Source organism: Callorhinus ursinus, unplaced genomic scaffold, assembly GCF_003265705.2.
Source record: "Callorhinus ursinus isolate GAN/ISIS: 27379988/994484 unplaced genomic scaffold, GSC_fseal_2.0 scaffold10, whole genome shotgun sequence".
NCBI classification, from domain to species: domain Eukaryota; kingdom Metazoa; phylum Chordata; class Mammalia; order Carnivora; family Otariidae; genus Callorhinus; species Callorhinus ursinus.
This window is the reverse complement of record NW_027397072.1, coordinates 52669347-52681811: the sequence shown is the minus strand read 5'-3', so window position 1 is coordinate 52681811 and position 12465 is coordinate 52669347. Positions and strand designations below refer to the sequence as shown.

Below are 12465 nucleotides of genomic sequence, written 5' to 3'. Positions count from 1 at the left end.
TTTTCCTCTGCATCATTTAGCATATTGTCAGATACATAGCAGATGAAAGACTAATACACTGGGAACTTCGGAGGATTCGTTTTCTTCAAGCAGACAGGGATCAACTCTGGTTAACTTTAGGATTCCCTAAATTTGCAAAAGAGCATCTAATTTTTCCTCATCATTCACATGTGTGGGGAAAATTCTTAATTTTTCAGCAATACACCAATCTCATGAAAGAAAAGCTCCAGTCTTGATTTAGGAAAAAAAAAAAAAAGAGTTCATTCCTTCATCCTTCCAAACAAGGTACAGTACAACTGGACAACAATGCACATGACTGAAAAACACAGCTGCATTTTATATTGCTCACTACTCTTTAAATAAGTATAATTCAGATATTAAGGAAAAGAACTGCTAATCACATTAACACATTATAGAAATCAAAATTAACTTATCACACAAAATAAATTAAAACATTAAATATTAACCTTTTCAGTGCAACATATACAGAAGTCAGAGTAACAAGTTCTAAAAAAAAAAAAGCATCAGGTTTGTTATAATAAAGATAATGAAAAGTTGAATACTTCAGTAAGTTACTACCCTAGGAAGAAGGGCTGCTTTTCAGGACTGTGGGTATGTTCACCACGAGGTCTTTCAGAGAGCCTGGTAAAATCAGCAGCTGGAGAGGACCGGCCTTATGTTCCAACATGGAGAACAAACGTATGTGTTCGTCTCGTGTCTGTGATGTCCCCTTTGGGGCCGGGCTTTTGCATCCTTCCCTTCCTTGGCCAAGCAGGTTGGGAGACACCAAAGCCCAGATCCTACTGGGTGGGCAGGGTCTCCTGAGTAGCGCTGGAAGCTTGTCGATCCACTTCTGCCAAAACTGCTGGGAGAAGCGACTTGTGGCCCAGGCACAGCGAGACAACCCGACCCCGCAAGATCTGGCTGAAGATGCACCTTCTCCACCTGCAGGGCACAGTTTCCCAGGAAGCTCTAGAACCACACCTCCTCCTGCCTCACCAATGCCCTGGTGGCCAAGTGTCAATCCCACCTCCTCCTTTCTTAGGAAAATAGACTCTGGGACACTGCGCCCACCTCCTCTGCTGAAACACAATGGCCAAGCTCATATCTTGCTTGACTTCGTGTGTGTCAGAAGCATCTTCCAGATCAGGGTTGGCGGCTATCTTTCCATCTCGAAGAAAAGGTTTCTGGCCAGTATGCTTAGAGATGTCACAGCCTGTAGAGCAGTGGGAGAATCTAGGCTCCATCAAATATCTGCAAGCACCCCCTCCCTTTTTTTAATGGGGGCTTTTCATTTCTCCTGAGCTAGACATTGGAAGCAGCTCTGCTTCCCGCTCCCAGGTGTGCGGCTGCTGACCAGGAAAGGCCTCAGGAATGAATCCCCAGTCATAATCCTTGGCTTTCTAGAGGCCAAGGAAACACAGGGAACCTGTAAGGATGGATTCGAAGATGCATTTTTAACCTCAAAACGGGGGCATTTTTACAGCTAACTCAAAATGTACCAACACCATGAAATGGCCCAGGAATCCAATGCTTGCTGGCCATCTGATTTTTAAAGAGAAATCACCAAGAAGCAAGGCTCTCCTATCCTGGGCATGGATGAAGGTCCGTCCAGGCCTGCTGTCACCTAGCCTCTGCTTCCAACTCTCTTCGGACCTGCTGGTTTATGGAGAACTGCCTCGGGAGCACTCACAGGAGGCCCACAGCATTCACAGACGCTAAAGGTGAAGTCCCTGCAGGGACCCGAGAAGGTTCTCATCCTCCTCACACCTCTGCAAAGACTCTTGGACACCTGGAGACTGAACACGGATCCTGCCCTCCATCAGGTGAATAAAGCCCCACAAAACATTTCACATCAGTTCCTATTCTCTGAAGGCAACCAGACCTCAAATAGTCTCTAAAAGACTGAGGAAAGATTGTCCTAAAGTAAAAATGTGACCTGAAGTTAAAAATACACTACCCACTGCCATTGGTCTCTCTCTCCAGGCTCTCAGACTTTCAGGAGGGTCTGATGAGAGGAGTGAAAACGGGGGCTCAGCAAACCTGGGTCAGTGGGACCAGTCTCTGAGCAAGATGCTACCGGGAAGCCTCGGCCCACATCCCTGCCACTGTAGGATGGGCACAGGCAATGCCAGCTTAAGCCTGGGAGCTGCATCGATTACACCGTCAGCGGGGCCAGCAGGCGAGCAGACCCCATTTCTGCCCTCACTGCTTCATTCCATCATTCCATGAAAGTGCCAAAGCTAAGACACGGGTCACACACTTGTCTCAAAATTGTAAGAAATGAGACAATTCATAGAAATGGACAGATTGGGGAAGAAGAATTAGGGGAGGACAAAAATAACCTGATAGAAATTTTAAGCCAACTTCACGTTTTAAAGGTCCCTTTCGTGATGGGTGGAGCTAGATGCACTAATAGGTAGAAATCTTTCATTTTTCAAATATTAGTGAATAAAGAGTTCCCTCACATAAAGACTTCACGTATTATTTCACTGTTATTCTGTTTACAATTTTTAATGAAAATTCCTAGGGATGAGCTCTCTGCTGTTTAGCTGGAGGGAACCAGTGTTTTCCACAGGCAAGCCCGATGGGTCAGAACATACCCAGATGCCCATGAAAACAATTTCTCCTTCTCTCAGGGGAAAGCAAGACCCACTCTGATGGAGGTGACTTGTTAGAGTTTTTGTTAATAAAACCAGCATCCTGAATGGGAAAGGGAAAAAAAAAATCACCAGGATTATTTCTTCTAATGCTAGAAAATAAATAGGAAAGTTCAATTTCTCCTTTTAAAAATAAAGCCACAAATCAACCAAGCAACAACATGGAAAGTAAATGACCAGCCCCCCTTCCATGGATGTGGCCCCAAATGCCTGTGGCTCTCTGCTTGCGCTCGATTTCTAAGCATCTGTGCTCGGAGGGAGCACTAGGAAGTTAGCCCGTTCAATCATGCAGCAGTTAGTCCTGTGTTTTCCCGTGAGGATGCATACACAGGCACTCTCTACCTCTCTCCCCAACAAAGCTACAAATCCCTGCTGCTGGGATGGCTAACTTTTCTACTGGAATGCATCTGGGGCATTTCCTTGCTTTGTGTCTTAAATGGCAAGACCCTTGAGCCCCCGTCTTCGCTCTCATCAGCAACCCCTCCTCTGGTTCCATCTCGGCAGTCCCGGGTGGCTCTTCCCAAGCCTTAGCCGTCCCAAAGAGGCCAGATGGTTGTAATCAGTCAGCCAACTTTTTAGCCAGCATTACATACGTCATTTGTGTAGAAGTCTGAAAAGGTTTTATGCTTTTTACATTGACTTAAGAGATTAAAAATGAAACCATCATCCGTCTCATAAATAAGAAATTATTTCCAAGGCTGCCGACGGCTTGGGAAGGTCCTCGGCGTCATGTGCCTGTGGGAGACATCAGGCTGGTTGAGGGGCTCGTGGACAGAGGACATACACAGCTCCTCTTACACTTGGCATCTTCAGGTAATCAATAGTTACCCTGTGTTCATCTTCTTCTCCAATAAACGGATGAGAAAAAACTCAACGACAGCAATCTCCAGGGTTGCGCAGGATGGGTACTGCTGTGGGGGGACGGGCCCAGCCTCCGTAACCGGCAGAAGACAGCACCACACACCCCTGGGCTCCGAGGCAGGCAGACGCACACACCTGAGCTAGGTCAACAGGAAGCCCACCCCTTTGCAATTCTTTTTTGACCAGTCTTTAAACCATGGTCCACTGATTTCTTCTCTAGGTCACACCAAATAACCCCAAGCAGACAGAGTTCTTGACAGAGTTGTTGAAGGAAGGCCCACAAAAGACAAAAAAGGCTGCACAGGTGATTGCTGGCAGAGCAGGAAGGTCTGTCGGCTCGTCCTGAAGAAGTCCTTTCTTCCTCAGGCTGCCAGAGTCTACCTGGCCAAACTCCCTCTGGGCTCTTCAGACCACTGGAAGGAAGGAGAAACAAGTTAAGTGCTGCAGGCCAGCCCCCAGCCGTGCTAGGAAAACAAGCTTGGGACAGAAACTTGGAGATGCATCAGCCAAGGTCACCAGGTTCTCTTGGGCAGTGAGGCCCAACTCCAAAATTCCTCTGGTTTCAACCTCAGGGGCAGCAGCTTCTGAAATTGTGCTTCTGGTGCCAAAGGCAAGGCTGACTGAATGTGAAGTGAGGCACAGCAGCAGAGAGTGGGGATGCACCGTGTTGTGAGGAGAGTCAGGCCAGCCTGCGGCCAGTTCCCCTGGAAGGGATGGCTTGGCGGGCAGCTCGTGGGCTGGTCCAGGACTCTGGTGGCAGAATGGCTTCCCCCTCAGGCCAGCTAAGAATGGACCTATCTGTTTCTCAATGGGTGGGGCTCTGAGGTGTCCTCTGTGGCTCACGGGAGGCAGCAAGGACCTAGCTCCCGGCAGCTCTAGAGTCCAGCGCAGCCTGGACATCTTCCTGTCCTGGTCCCTCCCATGGCTCCTCTGGAGGTGGACAGGTGCGTATCATCTCAGGGAGCGGGCTTCAGCCTCAGGGGCCATCTCAGGAGGCTCAAAGCTAATGTCCTCCCAAATGTGGGCAGAGAAGTAACATTAATAAGAAACTTCCTCTACCTTAAATGACTCTCCTGAGGTGCACACAAATGGCACAAAATCTACTATAAATTTTCTTTAAAAGATTTAAACTATTTTTCTATTGGTTCCAAGCAACAATATAAAAACTTCATTAGCTCAGTGGATGGTCCTCTGAGGCAGTGGAAGAGAGAGGGGAGTGGGGCCTTCAGAGGCCCTGGCTCTCATCCTAATTCCCCCGTGGACTGATGGTTGGACCCAAGTGGACCTCTGGCAGACTCAGTTTACCGGCATCACTCACTAATCCTCCCCCTCCTAAGGCCATTGTAAGGATTAATGGATTAGCATCCTCAAGAGCTGTGGGCCCCCTAACTAAGGAGGGCTGCTTCTGCACAATTACTATGGCTCCTGAAGAATACACTGCTCCTGGGCCTTCAGCGCCTTCTGGGGCCGATCGCCAAGAGGTTTAATGGACACGTTGGAGTTCCAGCTTCCCGCCGCCCTTCTTCCTACCCTCTCCATACAAGCGTGAGCTTCTGGAATGCCAACTATTAACTAGAGGAGGTCCCCCTTGGGGGATGAGCCTGTGGTGACTGTCTCCTGTTCTACTACTTCCCTGAAAAGGAACTTCAAACTTATGATGGGCTCTACTGGTCACAAGAGCAGTTCAGAAAAACTTGTTGATGTGTGGCTTTCTAGGGCTTGTCTGGATAAAGGAGCCATTTGCCTCCGTGAGCCCCAAGCTGGTCATGCTCAGGTGAGGACTCCTGAGATGCGGGTTTGGTCCCACTTCCAGATGCCCAGTATTCTTCGTGGATGTCAGTGAGAATAGTCACAAAACAGTGGTAAGCTTAAAGATCACAGGATCCAAGACTAGAGTCCTGCGAGACCTGTGGGCCAAATCCCTCCTTTCACCGATGGGAAAGGGCAGGAGACTTTCTCAAGGGAAAGAGAATGAACATCAGTTGTAAGTCTACAGTTTGTGATACGCTCTACTCGGTCCTTTGTATCAGTCCTCATTCAACTTGCACATCTTTTCAAATAAGAAAACAGAGGCTCAGAGAGGCCAACCAACTTGTCAAAGGTCACAGAGACCAGTAAAGATAAAAGTGCTTCCTTCTGAGTAAAACATACCTTAGGATGAACCTGACTTGGGAGGGTAAACACCCTCTTCTTGCTTCGCCCTCTAAGAACGTCTGCCCTGCCCTGGAGAAGGCGGTGGTTTCTCCACCCAGCTGCGTCTCCCAAGGGAAAGGGGCCCCTCCTCGCCGCGGCCCCTCACCTGTTTCTGAGTGGCAGCACGCAGTCCTTCCCTTCAGCAGGGCACTGGGCTTCTCGTGCCGGCAGACCAGAGCCTGGCACCACTCACAGTGTTTTCGGACCTGGCAGCAGCTGTGGACAGAGAACACGGGCTGGGCAGGAGCCTGGGGGCAGGGGTGCAGCTCTGGCCTCTATGGCAGCCTTCCCGTGGAGGCCTCCGGAGGGCCGGCCACACACAGCAGGGGGCTGAGCGCCTTGTAGAGCGGTGGCTTTTGGGGCAGATGCTGGCCAGCAACAAAAGCTGGCCCCTCAGGGACTGGCTCTGTGAGCACAGCTCTGCTCCCGGCTTGCGGGGCAACCTGGCCGCCTCCCTGGCTGCTTTCTCCACAACACAGCAGGTGGGTCAGGGCTGGGACAAAGCAGCCACTGCCGGCTGGCAGGGCTGTGAGGGCTTGGGGAGGGCAAGCATCCCTCACGTCTTGCCAGCAGCAAAGCAAGAAACGTGGATGGGCTGAACGGACCGTGGGAAGAACGAGAGAATGAGTCACGAACCGCCACGGCTTTGAATCTCTCCGTGGACTACCATTCTCCAGCTGTGGCAAACCCAACCTCTTGGGGAACCCGTGTCACCTGGAGCCCTGGAGCGCCAGGGTCACGAGTGCTTCTGCCTCCCTCTGTGGGCGGGAATGAACAGCGTGCAGAGTTTGCATGAGAAAAGAACCAGGGAACCCAAAAGAAGGGCAGAGAAGAAAGCACTAAGGAAGACATTGATTATGTAGATATTTAGAGCTGTCTCCCATGGGATACCACGGAGGAATTTGTTTCTACTCATTCTAACCTCGACACGTGCCTAATCCATGCATCCACACACGGGGGCTGGGCAGGGTCTCCGGGTGGACACAGGCCCAGACACAAATGAGAAAACAAGCCTGTTGCTGTGCTGCGCCCTTGATGCCTGGTGGCATCGCATGATCCCTACCCTAGCCCCTCTCTTGGCACTGTCCGGGGAAGGCTACGAGGGCCCCCGAATCTTTGGGCCGCAGCGCTGAGAAGGAGCCTGAGACCTTCCTGCATAACATACTTCTGTCATGGGCGGCCAGAGCAGTCTGATTCCAGATCCATTATCAGAGATTACTCTTTTGCAGTTGGCTAGCAGTGGGCTTATTCCAGTCACTTCCTAGCAAGGAGCATTCCAGGGCAGTGAGACCAAGGCCTCCAGGACCCTCTGGCATAGGATAAGCTGGTCCCAACCAACTCTGCAACTCAGGAGGGCCCCATGCGCAGGCAACCAGCAGCCTGGTTAGGATAAGGGCTTAGTCTCTGGCTCAGGGATTCTGGACTTGGTCTCTAGGAAGGATCGGCTGGGAAAAGACAGAGGGGAGGTGGGACCAGCTGCCTTCCTGGGAAAGAGAGAGGCCGTCCAGGCATCCTAGACTATCCCTGTCTCCAGAGATTCTGGCAAAATTTGCTTTTAAATCCCTCTGGAGAAGCTCAGAGGGGCATGCAGTTCTTGTTTCTGAGGCTCTGGGACCCTCCTGGCCACAGAAATAGAGGACTACGGACATGATGGGTGAGCACACACAGCTAGACAACCGTGAGAACCGCCCTCATGTGCGGCAGAGCCCGGGCTATGTTCCAGCCCGAACCAGGACTGCTTGTCCACTACCTTTCCCAAGACAGGTGGCAGGGGGACACATACTGCTTGAAGAGGAAGGAAAGGCCGGCTCAGTTCAACCTCATCCCGCACCACGTAAGGCTGGCTTGGTCCACAGGGACTGAAATTAGGGCCACCATGAGCAGGGTGGGGCTCTACGGGGCATCCATTTGTTGCCAGAACCAGAGGCGGGTATGTTGCCCCAACAGCAACAAACCAATAAACAAAACAGGACAGAGACTCATAATTACCTGTCCAAACTCCACACATCCTCAGAGGGCTACAGTCTGGCTTCCTTCATTAACACATAGCTGCTTCCTCCGGCCTTTGCCGGGATGGCCCATCCACTACCGTCTCTATCATGAGTTAATCTACACTGAGCCGACTGGGAGCCTTTAGCTCTTCTGTGAATTCCTTATGCATAGCCAATTAGGTATAAATTCTCAGAGGCCTTGCTCTGTGAATTAGATGTCTCTAGATATTTCCAGGGACTACATCTGGCCAGATGCTGTGAACACAGCACTAAGGAGTCTCCCTCCATGGAGCAGTCCAGATATGGGCAAGCAAGTAAGTCCAAGAAAAGGGTCTCTGTTGGTCTAGGGCTCAGGAAGGCTTTCTGGAACATGCAAGATGGGTTTTGGAAGATGCAGGAGGGGCAGAGAAGTGGAGAAAGAGGAAGGGCTGCCATCAGCCTAGCCTGTCCAAATGGCAACCGAAACCTCTGATGTGGCTTTGGGATTTGCAACGTGCCTTCGGCAGAAAGGAAGCACCTCTGTCACTTGCCAAAGGAAGCTGGGAGCCATTTCTAGCTCTCTGGAATGCCTGCACGTTCCCATCATAACTCTGAAGGCTCCAACCCCAATAGTGGGGAAGGAGCATGCACCTTTGCTTCTCCACTCGCTTCCAGCAGTGCGCAGACCCACCGTTGGGGACCCTCCCAGGATGCGTGCCCTTGACACAGTGTGGCCGTTACTGAAGTTCCTCTCGGCTTCGCTGACACCAATCAGACACCACAGCAATAAGCCACGCCGAGGGGCCCCTGTCATCTGGGCATGCTGCAGATGGCCCGGTGAGGGGGACCTGACATTAGGGGTGGCGGCAAATACTTACTGTATCAGCACACACGCGATGATGAGGACAGCCAGGGCCACAATGGAGACCACCACCAGGGCGGTGATGGCCTGCTTCTTCTGGCTGGCGGCCACCACGGCCAGGAGGTCGGCATGCTCACAGCGCGCGCCCACGTACCCAGAATGGCAGCTGCGGAAGAGAGGAAGGTCAGCACGCTCTTCTGACAGAGCTCTCGTTCCCCCACCCCCCACCCCCCCAGAGAAGGCTGGGCCAGAGGGACCCAAAGCCCTAGGAAGAGCCCCAAGGGGCCCCTCCAGCCTTCGCGACTGGAGGCAAAGGTGTCTGCAAACTCGCTCCTACTTCCCCACATGGGTACCTCTTGCTTGGAGAATGAGGGGCCACTGATCAGCTTGCTCGTGTGAGGAAGCACTTCACTGTTATTGCTACCATGTCAGAGGCTGGGGATAAAGAAGGCAGCAAGTGTGTTTAGGACACCAAGTTCATTTTGGCAGTTCATAAAACCCAGGTTATTTTTAAACTAAGTGTATATATTCAGAATTTGATGATAAGAGAAAGAAAACACACTAAACCAGACCCGGGCTGTGGTTTGCTTTTTTATCGTTTTCATCAAATTTAATTAGCCCTGCGAGCATTTACTGGGGCGGGGGGGCAGCGCACAGGGTTAGTACTGAAGTTGGGGCCAGTGCCACCATCTGGTAAACGCAGGACCTGGGAAGCCACCAACCTGCTTCTCACTTCCAACACCTGGTCTCGTTCCACTGGAGGATCAGCAAGGGCACGAGAGAGGTCATGCCCTTGAACATGCCCTGTGGCCTGTAACGGTCACTACCTATACCAAGGTGATATTACTGGTATTACTAATATCCAAAGGCTCTTTCACTTTAGTAACAGCCTCCTCCTGTATGCGGAAGGCTGATGCTGCTCAGCACCCCCTTCCTGGGGCCACCCAAGTGGTTCTTGTAGGATGATCCTTAGGACTGGTTCCAGCCATAAGGAAGGGATGGTCATTTTCTGCTGCAGCCATTTCCTGCCCCCCGCCCCTCCAAGCATATGAGTCTGCTCAACAGAAGATACTTTGCTTATGCACAGGTCCCATTGTCCAGATGACTTTGTTATTGTAAAGAAAATGTTTGATCACCACTGTCTTCTCAGGTGGGGAAGCTTCTTTCCCACAGGGACTTCCCCAAGAGCAGCCCTGCACCAAACATCACACACTGGATTTAAAGTTTTTGTTTTTTTCCCAAGACATGGCAATGATAGCTAAACTTTTTTTTTTTTTTTTTAAGAGCTCTACCTTTTGATGAAATAGCCAGTCTGCCACCTTCACGTTTAGATTAAAAGGCCTTTGAAGAACAAGGAGAAAGAAAAGGGGATTAAGGGTCCTGCTTGCCTTCTATTACATTTGTGGTTCCCTTAAACCTGTGCTCCTGGGCTTTCAGACCCCAGATGCCAGAGGGAGACTTAGGGCCACAGGATAAACACGGTGTATTTTTCTGGAGCATAGGTTTTGCTTAATGTTAACAAAAATTTAATCATTTTAATGTTCAAGGAACAGGTACAGTATGGTTTAAAGATTTATGCCAAACAGGAGATGTTGCAAAAATTGCTGCTTAAGGCTTCACCCTGGGATAGCAGAGCATACGAGCTTGTCTTTAGCACTGCGTAGTGGAGGCCTTTCACTGAGGCTCTTTATCCCAGAGTCCACTTGTTATAACAATACGTTACTTAAAGGTATTTTTCAGTTTGCATTCAGGCCCTTGCTTTTCTGTTACGGGTTACTGTACATTTGACATACGTTTTGCCTTTTAATCCTTGCACAGAAAAGTCAAGTCATTTGCCTGTGCCACCCTGCTAGGGAAGAGAGAGAAATTCACACTCAGGTCTGCTCAGCCCAGAGTCTGGGTTCTTGCATAGCCCAGTGTCCGTGCTGCTTCCTCCTCAGGCAGCGCAGTGAGGGTCTGTGTGCCCATCTGTGAAAAGTCCAGGCTGCAGAAGGGTAAGCGCTCCCATTTCTGAAACGTTCCTACTCGGACCTGCAGGCCCTGGGAGAGAAAGGTTCTAACGCCTCCCTAACCACTTGGTTCTGTGAACCTTATGGATTAACCCATTAACGCCGGGGACTCCAAGAAATCCCATTTAAAAAAAGAGTGGCATCCAAGCGCTAATTATAACACATACCCTTTATTGTCAAATTCCTATATGAATCAATCTCTTTTGTTCCCAACAATCACAAATGCATGTGAGGTCAGGGCTGCTACTTACCTTCTTTATAGATGAGGAAATGGGGGCCGGGGGGCTCCTGGGTTTAAAAATTAACCATCTCAACCAGGAAGGCTACCTTTCTACGGTAATGCAGACTGGTGTGGAAGACACTCTGGGGTAGTGATTTCATGGCAAGCTCACAAAACTCACTGCAAGAACAAAGATGGATTGCTCACTGCCCCGTAAAGAGGTGTCCTTGCTGGGGGTGTGCCAAGTTGCCAAAGTTCCCCCTAAACAATGCCGTCTTAACTCACTAAGAAGGCTAATCTTCTGAGCTGGGTCACCTTCTGCTGACTTTCCATATTCTTCCTTCCAGAGGAACATTCCCTGTTTGTGTGCTGGGCCCTTCACAACCAGCTTGGCCTCAAAACTGCCCCTGGCAGGGGTCCTAGCCCCTTGGGAAAGTCTTCATGTCAACAAGAATGTCTCTGTCACCCAGTGTCACAGCTGTAAGTACATCTCAGGCTCCCTGAATTAGGGAGCCCAGCGTACTTGTGAACACAAACTTGCCCAGTGAGGCACATGGTTACTGCCTAATAGACGAGACTCCAGGTCATGGCTTAGGTGAGCTCTGAGAAGAGTGGATCTTTGCCCCAAGCAGCTTAACTGCAGGTGGGAGGCAGAATACCCGATCCTTGGGCTTTACCCAAGGTCAAAATCTCTCTGAAAATGGGTGTTTTGAAGAAAAGGCCAAAAGGAATTCTGATGAAGCCAGAGTTGAGAGCCACCATGAAGGTTTTACTAGTGACATCCACTTTGGCTGCCCACTGGAATTGCCTGGGGAGCTTGAATGAATCCTGAGGTCTAGGCCACACCCTAGACGAGCTACATGAATATTTCTGGGAGGAAGGCCTGTCATGAGTGTTTTTAAAGCTCCCAGACGATTCCACCTGGCAGCCACAGTTGAGAGCCACAATTTAGACTTTTTGGCCTTAGGGTAGAGGGAGGTCCTTTCTCCTCCCAGATCATTTGTAATAGTGGGGATGCTTCCCAGTTGCTTTTTTATGAGGTGGGGAAAAAGAAAAGGTTTGGTGATATAGCTTTTCTTTAAAAACAAAACAAAACAAAACACAAAAAAAAACCTTCCCAAGCTTCTACTGATATTAGACTTCATTATGCCGATTATATTAGGTACAAATCACCTAAGGAGGGGAAGAGTCACCTCACCTGGTTGCAAATGAATCAGGCTTGACTCAGCTGCTGTCCTTCCCTTTACCTCAGGTAGGCCCTGGTTCCCACCTGACTGCATAGTGGAATCACCTGGGAAGATGTGGAAAATGCCAGGGCCAAGGCCACACCCCCAGAGATGCTCATCCAATTGCACTGGGCACCCAGGTGATTCTCATGTGCATCCAGGCCTGAGAACCACGGAGGGAGACCCATCGTTTACACAAACTCAAGAACCAGCAATTCAAAACCTCCACTTCCCTTTCTCATTCCTTCTCCCCCTCCCTCCCTCCCTCCAGGCATTTCCTCAGGGTGGTAGCTATAAAACGGGCCCCCCAATTCAGGCGCAGGAGAAACGGGAGATGTTACAACCCTGTTTCAGAAAGGAATCTGAACAGAATCGGAGTTGTTTTATCACAAGGGGGAATGGAAAATGTGTGAAGACTGAACATTTTCGTACATCATTTGACCAATTTCATCTGTCTGCAGTGG

At 50.1% G+C, this 12465-nt stretch overlaps 1 protein-coding gene across 2 annotated transcripts in view; it reads right to left on the bottom strand.

Annotated features, from left to right (window-relative positions):
* Positions 1-313: 313 nt before the first annotated feature.
* The window catches only part of TGFA (transforming growth factor alpha), a 105846-nt gene continuing 93694 nt past the window's right edge, over positions 314-12465 (bottom strand). For both annotated transcript variants that reach the window (XM_073897561.1, XM_073897560.1), the window contains exons 4-6: positions 8563-8712; positions 5821-5930; positions 314-3934 (exon numbers count right to left, since the gene is read on the bottom strand). In XM_073897561.1, coding sequence (XP_073753662.1) covers positions 3927-3934; positions 5821-5930; positions 8563-8712 — 268 coding nt within the window. In that variant the 3' untranslated portion in view covers positions 314-3926. The remainder of the gene's footprint in view (positions 3935-5820; positions 5931-8562; positions 8713-12465) is intronic.